This window comes from Neophocaena asiaeorientalis, unplaced genomic scaffold (assembly GCF_003031525.2).
Source record: "Neophocaena asiaeorientalis asiaeorientalis breed wild unplaced genomic scaffold, Neophocaena_asiaeorientalis_V1.1 scaffold629, whole genome shotgun sequence".
NCBI classification, from domain to species: Eukaryota; Metazoa; Chordata; class Mammalia; order Artiodactyla; family Phocoenidae; genus Neophocaena; species Neophocaena asiaeorientalis.
In genome coordinates this window covers 3,506,634-3,515,441 of record NW_020175468.1, presented here as the reverse complement: position 1 = coordinate 3,515,441, position 8,808 = coordinate 3,506,634, and the positions used below count along the sequence as shown (strand labels likewise).

Sequence of the window (8,808 nt, the reverse complement as noted above, 5' to 3'; positions counted from 1 at the left end):
CAGTAACGAACAGGGACGGACGGGCTGGAGTTGCAGGTAACTGAGGGGGCTGTTCGCAGGAGGACTCGGGGAGGCTCCCGAGGGGAAGGAAGGAGGCTGTAAGTGGGGACCGAGGAGGGGGTAGATGGCTTCCCAGGAGGAAGGGAGGCCGAGTCCCAGGAGAGGAGGCTGAATCTCTGGAGGACAGAGGAGAGCCAGTCCAGCACGGAGGCGGTGGTCTCGAGGGGCAGGCCGAGTCCCTGGGGAGGACCCTAGAAGCCCCGGATGTGGCAGTAAGCCTCCAGGCTGGCGAAGAGGATGTAGAGGAACCAGAGGCCCAGGAAGAGCGCGGTGGTGGCGAGCTTGGGGCCGCGCGGGCCGCCCAGCTCGCCGCCGATGTGCGGCCGGCGCCGGTACAGCAGCACGGCGATCCCCACGAAGGCGAAGACGGTGAAGAGCGTGACGGAGAAAGCCAGCGTGCCGGTGCGCACCTCGAAGGGGCGGCCCTGCACCGCCCAGTACACGGCGGCCACCGACCAGGCCACGCCCAGGCCCAGGAACACGTTCACGGCGTTGGAGCCCGTCACGTTGCCGATGGATGCGTCGGCGCACTGGTCCTGCAGCGCCGCCACCTTGCTGGCGAACGTGTCTGCGGGGGCAGAGACACCGCGGGTCAGGGGGGGGTCTCCGTGGGCCCCCCAGGAGCATCCGCCTGGCTTCGTCAGTCACTTGCTCCCCAGAGACCCACCAGCACCCCGCTGGCCCAAGGATCCAGACTCCTCACCCCAGTGTCGCGCGGGTCTAGCCTCCCACTCCTGGAGTTCTGTGCCCTTGACCCCACCACCCAGGGGGCAAAGTCGATCGCCATCTCTGTGCCTGCTGGCTCCAGGCCCCGCTGCCTGCTTTCTATGGAACGTGTCTACATCCAGTGGGATCCACTACCTACTCTTTGGAACTCAGCGCCTCTCTATGGGACCCACTGCCTGCTTTCTTTGGGATCTGCTGTCTACTTTCTAGGGAACCCACTGCCTGCTTTCTACGGAATTTGTCTGCGTCCAATGGGATCCACTACCTACTCTCTGGAACTCACCGCCTCCCTCAGTGGGACCTGCTGCCTGCTTTCTATGGGACCCACTACATAGTTTCTATCAAGTCCTCACCTTATTTCTATGAGACCCCTGTCCCATCACCTGTCTCTTCAATGCCCTGCCACCTTCTTTCTATGGAATCCATCGTCTGGTTTCTACCATTTCCCACCGCCTTAGTTCTATGGGACATACCATTTGCTGCTTTGGGGGAGGATTCAGTTGACATGTTGAATCTATGGGCTCCCCTGCCTAGTTTCTATTATTCCCCACCATTGCCTGTGTTCTATGGGGTCTGCTGCTTGCCCTCTACAAGACTTGCTGCCCGCTTTCTGTGGGACTCAATCTGCTTCCTGTGGGACACACACACCGCCTGATTTTTGTGGCATCCACTCTATTCTATGGGGCTTGCTGCCTGCTTTTGCTGGGAATCGCTAGCTGTTTCCCATGAACCCACTGCCTGTGTTTCTACAGGCGCAATTATCCCATTGCCATCTGGGTGGACAAAATAAATGTTAGGCCCCAGCCACGTGGCACCCCTTGACCGCCCATCAGTTCCCCACTTGGCTTCTGTCAAGCATACGGCTTCGCTTCTCTGGCCTCCACCATTCCTGAACATCTTGCCAAGACTGCAAGTCTCTGTTGTGGAGGGCAGGCTTCACAGACCCATTCACCAGTGGTTGCTTTCTACAGGACCCATCACCTGCTGTCTGGGCCTACAGCGCCACCACCTGGCTGGGGAACGCATTGATGTGGAAAAGCAAGGTGTCTGCCTCCACCCGTGGTCTCCTCCCTCCTACAGGAACTTCAGTCTCCTCCACCTGGTTTCTAAGGGACCCTCCCTCAGATTTTGGGGAAAGAGGGGATTACGTACACTGCAGTCTCTGAGGCCTCACTATCTTATTTCCATGGCACCTCCTCCAACACGTGGTTTCTACTCTGACTGTCATCTTAGTTAAAGCTTTGAGATTCATTGGCCTGGTTCCTATCATGCCCAGCAACAAAGGTCTGTGGAATCTTTCATCTGGTTGCTTGGCAGGGGGAGGAAAGGGAAAATGAATATCTTGTTTCTGTGGAACTCACTGCATGGTTTCTATGAAGTTCCCACCTTATTTCTATGGGACTCTCCTTCCAACACCTGTCTCTTCAATGTCCTGCCACTTTCTTTCCCTGGAATCCATCGTCTGGTTTCTACCATTTCCCACCATCTTAGTTCTATGGGACATTCCACCTGCTTGCTTTTGGGGAGGATTCAATTCACATGTTGAACCCATGGGTTCCCTCCGCCTAGTTTCTATTATACCCACCTGCCTATTTCCTAGGGACCCACCATATGGGTTCTGTATGATTCCACCACCTTATTTCTAAAGGGCCTTTCTCTTAGGGTCCACCTGCCTGGCTTCTCTGAGACACTCCCCCAACAAGTGGTCTCCTGAGGGGTTACCGGGGATGGAGGTGCCCAGGGCCACGAAGACGACAGCGTTGACAGAGTCCTTGAGGCCAACGGTGCAGCCAAAGTGGGAGGCGAGGTCCCCAATGAGGGCGGTGAGCAGCCCGATGACCAGGATGCAGACACCGAAGCAGGCCCAGCCGTGGCAGTACTCGGTGGGGGGCACGCAGGCGAACAGAACCTTCCAGAACACCGTCAGGAAGTGCATGACGTAGTCAAAGCATGACGGCAGTCGCTCCTCCCGGGACCCGTCCTCCTCCTCCTCCTCGTCCCCTGTGGGCACACGACCCAGCTGGGGCACACACCCATGCCTCCTTCCTCACCTACAGAGCCCCCCTTTTGTTCAACTTCTAGGCAGCCAGTCCCCAACGAATTGCTTTCCCAGAATCCCTTGCAGCTAAGAGAATGTATGGGCCCAGGTAAAAATATTCATTTTCTCAGAATCATTTGAATCTAGAGGAGGCCATGTGCCCAGATAAAAATATGCAGTTTCCCAGGATCCCTTCTGCTAGGGGTGGCCATGTCCCTAGCTAAAGATATGCCTTTCCCAGAAGCCTTTACAGCTACTGACAGCCAGGTCTGCAGCTAGAAGCATTCACTTCCTCTGATTCACTGCAGCTGACAGTAGCCACATGCTCAGCTAAAGGTGCTCACTTTCCCAGAACCCCCTGAGGCTAGAGAGAGCCATGTGCCCAGCTAACATTAGTCACTTTCCCAGAATCCCTTAAGGCTAGCAACAGCACTGTCCTCAGATAAAAATATTCACTTTCCCAGAATTCCATGCAGCCAACAGCAGTCAGGTCTTCAGCTAAATACTTGGTTTCCCAGAATACCTTGCAGCAGTGGTCGTGTGATCCAGTCTGGCCATGAGACGTAAACAGAGGGTTTCTGGAAAGCTCTAGCTTTCCTGATAGGGGTGCTGTTGTTATAGATGTGTTTTCTGAGATTTGTAAAGGATGCATCATGCTTAGAGCTGATTGTGTCACCTATTGTGGCCGAATTTGACCCACTTTTGACCTGCAGTGACTTGTGTAATGGGAAAGTGCAAATGAAATGTCTTCCTACCTCACCTGAAACTCATAAGCAGAAAGCAAGGAATGAGAAGCAATGAACACACTTGAGTGTGCCACGAATTACATCTGGAAGGATGCTGATAAGAAACATTGTCACCCCTGACCAGTTGCTCACAGCAAGTCAGGAAATAAAAGCCAGGCCAGCCACCAAATCATGAAGCCACTTTCCATGGTCCCAACCAATGGTTCCTTGGAATGTCAGGGAGCATAGGACAGCTGGTGGCAGTGGAGGCAGAGAGAGACTGAAGGATTTGGGGATTCGGGTCATACATCCCTTTCCCACTTTTCTAGCTCACTTAGCCACTTGGCTTCTTAAAGAAATAAATGGTTGAATTTCTAAATGCTTAACTAAGTGGTTTGTGAGGCGTCTCGGTTCTGCATGTTGCATCACAAAGAACATGTTTTTGCTGAGACCCCAAGTAAAATGCAATTGGAAACTAGAACTGGAAACTCAAACGCAACAGGCACTCTGCCCCTTCCTGCTTCCCTGCTTCCTTTCTTCCTGCCTGGAATATGGACTTGACACCTGGAGGTACAGCAGCCGTCCTGCAACCATGAGGACAATACCTGGGAATGGGAAAGAGAAATAAAGAAGGGGCCTGGGCCTTTAATGACATTACTGAGCTGCTGCTAACTCTTGATTGCCTCCTACAGATTTTTTTGTTCCATGAGAAAAAATAAAGTCTAGTGTGCTTAAGCCACTTACTGTCAAGTTTTCTGTTGTTTGCCACTGAACGCATCCCTAATTGACCATACTGAGACATGGCGGAGGTCAGAGCAGGGAGGACACACTCTTGGGAGGGAGGGGGCTGCTATCACTCCGTCTCTTGGGGCTTCTCCCTGCCCTGCTCCAAATCCTGCCTTGGCTCCCACCGCCCTCAGATCCAGGCCCACACTCCTGAGCTTGGCATTCCAGTACCCACAGGCTCTGGCCTCTGCTGACTTCTCCAGCCTCTCCCATCTAGAGGGAGCCTCACGGGTATACCTGTGGTTCTGGAGCCGACTCTTTGGTGTCAAACCCTGTGTGATCTTGAATCAGTGTCCTAACCTGTCTGAGCCTCTGAATGTCTAGTTGAGAAATGGGAATAATAATCAGACCTGCCTCAAGAGAGGGCTGTGATGACTACATGAGTCAGGCCATATAATGTGCTCTCTGTGGGGCCTGGCACATCTCCACTGGGACTGTCATTGTTGCAGGCCCATTCCGGTGCCTGGGGGTGGGGGGGGATTCAAAGATGCCTGAAACCAAGTTCAGCCTGCAAAGAACTTTCCATCGGGAGGTAAAGGAAATACAAAATCATCTCTAAGTGCAAGATGGGACATGATTCATCCCCAAGGAAGCGAGAACCACCCTCCTTCAGCACCTCAAAAAGCTTTGTGCTCACGTGAGGACCCAAAAGGAACAAAGTACAAAATGACCAAGCCCCAACCCAGATACTCGGGATGCGTTCATTAAATGCGCTCGTACAGGAAGTGGACTTCAAAGCGGCCTGACACTCTGTCTTCATTGCCGTCATCATCGTGATTATCATTACTGTCATTATTACCATAATGGTCTTATTCTTCCTCTACTACTTCCTCTGAGCTAATCGCTTGCTTTCTATAGACCCATGGCCTCCACGACCACCATCTCACACCCACAGTTTCAGTTTCATGCAACCCTCTTACCCTCACTAAGCCCCTAGAGGGACCCCTCTGGCTCCCCACTGTTCTTGAAGCTCAAATTCCTCACCACGTCCTCTCAGACCCTGCATGACCCATCTCCTGCCAGTTTTGACAGCCTCAACTCACACCCCATCCCACCCTCTCCCTTTTCTTTCCACAGGCTCTCTCCACTTCCAGGAGTTCCCCTCATTCAAAACACACTCCGTGGGCTTCCCTGGTGGCACAGAGGTTAAGAATCCGCCTGCCAATGCGGTAAAAAAAACAAAGAAAAGAAAAGAAAAAAGCTCCATGGCTCCCCGCTGCACCTAAAATGACACCCAAGCTCTCTCCTGTGGCCTCTAAGGCCTTTGGGGTCTGAACCCTGCTCATCTCTCATGCCTCATCCCATGCCTTTTCTTCATGCCTGAAACCAATCACCCTCCCTAATTGTGCCATAACCCTGCACATTTCCAGACTCTGGTTTTCCCTCTGCCTGGCTCCCACCTCCTGGCTAACTCTTATGCCTATTTGAAGACTCAGATCAGAAGGCTCCTCCTCCAGGAAGCCCTCCCTGATCTTCAAGTTGGGTCAGACACCCGATGTGGTCTCCCATAGCTCCTTGGGGACCCCGTCCCAGTCCTGCCCAATCTGGGTTGCCACTCTCTTGTGACAGGTTGTTTCCCCCACTGGACAGTGAGCTCTGTCAGGACAGGTCCCGAGCTGTCATGATCATTTCTTTGTCCCCAGCAATGGCCCTGTATAGGACCGGGTCCAGAGGATCCTTCAGAAGTAGATGTTGGAGGAATGTGGCTTCAGAGGGAGATGCCACTCCATTTCTATTAGGCCTACAATCTGGTGTCTCTAGGCCTGCTACCGGGTACTCTTCCATCCCTGATGCCTGGTTTCTTTTGATCCCACCGACCAGTTTCTTTCCACCCACAATTCCTCGTGTGTTTTCAGTTCCCACCAGCTTGGCCTCCCTGAAGCAAACCTGATGTTATTCAAGGGAAAGAAGTCCTGAGTTCCACCCTGGTCCTTTCTGGATTCCCTGAGGGACTTCAGGCCAGCCCCTCTTATGTCTCTTGGCCTCAGTTTCCCCAATTCCTATCACAGATGGCCAGTGTTGACCTCCAAGATTGTCTGTGAATCCATGTCATCATATATCTGGCCACAGGGGGGCAGTGTGAGCCTGTCTGAGGCCTAAGGGGGTGAGAACCCGCTCAGGTGGGAGAGCTGGGTGCCCTGGAGACTGTCTCCATAGCAACAGAGGAACCCAGGCTGTGTGGAGAGGCCATGCCATTTAACCTGTTTCCACCCTCCAATTACCTGAGGCCAGGAGAAAGCCCGGGCTGGGATCCCACCGCTTCACAGCTCTCCACCTCTGCCCCCGTCTCCAACTTTCTGCGTCTGTGTGTGTCTACCTGCGTCTCTCTCTCTCTGGCCCTCTGCGTCTTCATTTTCTATATCTTTCATGCTTTCTCTGCATCTCCGTCCTTCTCTGGGATTCTGTGTGCCTCTCTGTGTGTGTCTCTCTCTCTGGCCCTCTGCGTCTTCATTTTCTACACCCTTCATGCTTTCTCCGCATCTCTGTCCTTCTCTGGGATTCTGTGTGTCTATCTCTCCTATTTGTATACCTTCCCTATCTTTTCCTTTGTCTTTCTGTATCTGTTTCTTAGTCTTTTTCTTTGAGTATCTCTGTGCCTTTCCTGTCTTCTTTCTCTTCTCTATTGCTCTCTGTCTTTTTCTCCATGTCCCTCTTTCCCTCTCCCTTTCATTTCTCTTCCTCTGTCTCTTTGTCTCTCCATCCCTCTCTTCTTTCTTCCTCTCTCCTCCCTTCCCACTTACCTGCGCTCACCGTAATTGCCTCTAAAAACTGCTCTCTCCACGAATGGGTCCCAATCACCAAAGCCAAGTTCGTTTTCTTGATGAGTTTATCCACTGTGTTCTGGGGATGAGAGGGTGGGGAGAGACCATGGCCCATGATCACCCCAGGGCAGCTCCATGAGGGGTACTGGGGATGCGGGCTCACACCCCATGCGCAGGGGTCCTCGACCTTCCATATCCCAGTTCTAGCAAGAAGGGACAAGGGAAGCGTGTGCTGTCCATGGTGCTAACGGAGGGACACAGATGGTGGCCTCGGACCTTGGTTGCCTTTCCCTTGTGACCCTCATGGTTGATCCCCTCCTGGACTCTCCCCAAGGAAATGACCCAGGCAAGACTCCAGGAAGGTGAGGTCCCAGAAAATCACCTTAAAATCATACGACTCCTCAATGATGACCTCCAGTCGACAGTTTTCCCCAAGAACCGGCTTGCCCATTTCTGCTATCCTCCGGGCCTCTTCCTCCTCAGCCGTCAGTTTCCTGTCCCCATCCCCTGCGGCATGAGGGATGGGAGTTAGACTCCAAGGAGACCTACCTACCTGGGCCTGCGATGCCTTTACTGCCTGTTCCCACTGATAAAGAAAACCCTGTCTTTCCCCAACCTGAGAGCCAGCTCCCATGGGCTGGTCCACGAAGTTCAGTTGGTGGGCTCTGAGGTTCATGTGGTGGGGGCTGTGTGACCTTGGACAATACCTTAGTCTCTCTGTGCCTCAGAGTTCATATCTGTAAAATGGGAACAATAAGAGTACCTGCCTCACAGGGTGGTTTCCTATTAACTCCTGGTTAAAGGAGTTAATCCATGTGAAGTGCTTAGAAGAGTGCCTGGCTCGCAATAACCAAAAATGTTACTTTATTATTATCACCACCCTGTGGAAGAGGCCTGGTCTTTATATCCAAGCTCTGAAAACATCCTAGAGTGTGTTTGAGGTGGTGAGGAGAGAGGGGGATTCCCGATTTTGGTATAAATCTTGGACCCAGAACCATCTACAGTTGGCTCTGGGCTCATTGACCTCCCCAAAGTATGTTGATCCTTTGCTCCAAGCCCGGCAACAACCCAATCGTAAAGCTCATAAGAAAGCCACCCGCCAACCGGGAACAGTCTCAGAAAACTATGCCTGAGTGAGAAATGACTTTTATTGTGTTAAGCTACTGGGGTTTAGGGGCCTATTTGTTATAGTAGCTTGTGTTACTTACCTTGACTAATATAATCTTCAGTCTATCCTTAATCTTAACCCCAAACCCCAATTCTGATCTCAGCTCCAAAACCACTCTGTCACTATCTCCAAGCCCCTGACCCTAGTCCCATCTCTCACCCCAATCTCTGACCTTGGCCCCAACTCTACCCTCAAATTCCTCAAACTCACCTCAAATTCCAACCTTAGCTTTGACCTAAATCTGACCCCAGTTCTAATCAGATCCCACCACAAACCCAGAAGCCAATCTCCATCTTAATCCTGGCTTTGACCCAGTTCCTAATACTGATCCCAAATCCCAACCTCAACCCAGTCCTAACCAACCTCAAACCTGATTCCCACTGACCCCACCACAAACCCAAGCTGGATTCTATGACTTACTCCCCCCCACCATCTTAACTACAACCAAAACATGATCTTGGCCTTTAAACTTCTGTCACCCCCAATTCACACATGTTCCACCAAATTCATCTCACCTGCAACCTGCCTCAAACCTGACCTTGA

The 8,808-nt window shown here is 52.4% G+C and overlaps 1 protein-coding gene across 2 annotated transcripts in view; it reads right to left on the bottom strand.

The window, feature by feature from the left end:
- Window positions 1–251: 251 nt before the first annotated feature.
- SLC8A2 (solute carrier family 8 member A2) overlaps window positions 252–8,808 on the bottom strand; it is a 25,744-nt gene continuing 17,187 nt past the window's right edge. For both annotated transcript variants that reach the window (XM_024768604.1, XM_024768606.1), the window contains 4 exons: window positions 7,480–7,604; window positions 7,077–7,176; window positions 2,509–2,787; window positions 252–628 (listed from right to left, as the gene is read on the bottom strand). In XM_024768604.1, coding sequence (XP_024624372.1) covers window positions 252–628; window positions 2,509–2,787; window positions 7,077–7,176; window positions 7,480–7,604 — 881 coding nt within the window. The remainder of the gene's footprint in view (window positions 629–2,508; window positions 2,788–7,076; window positions 7,177–7,479; window positions 7,605–8,808) is intronic.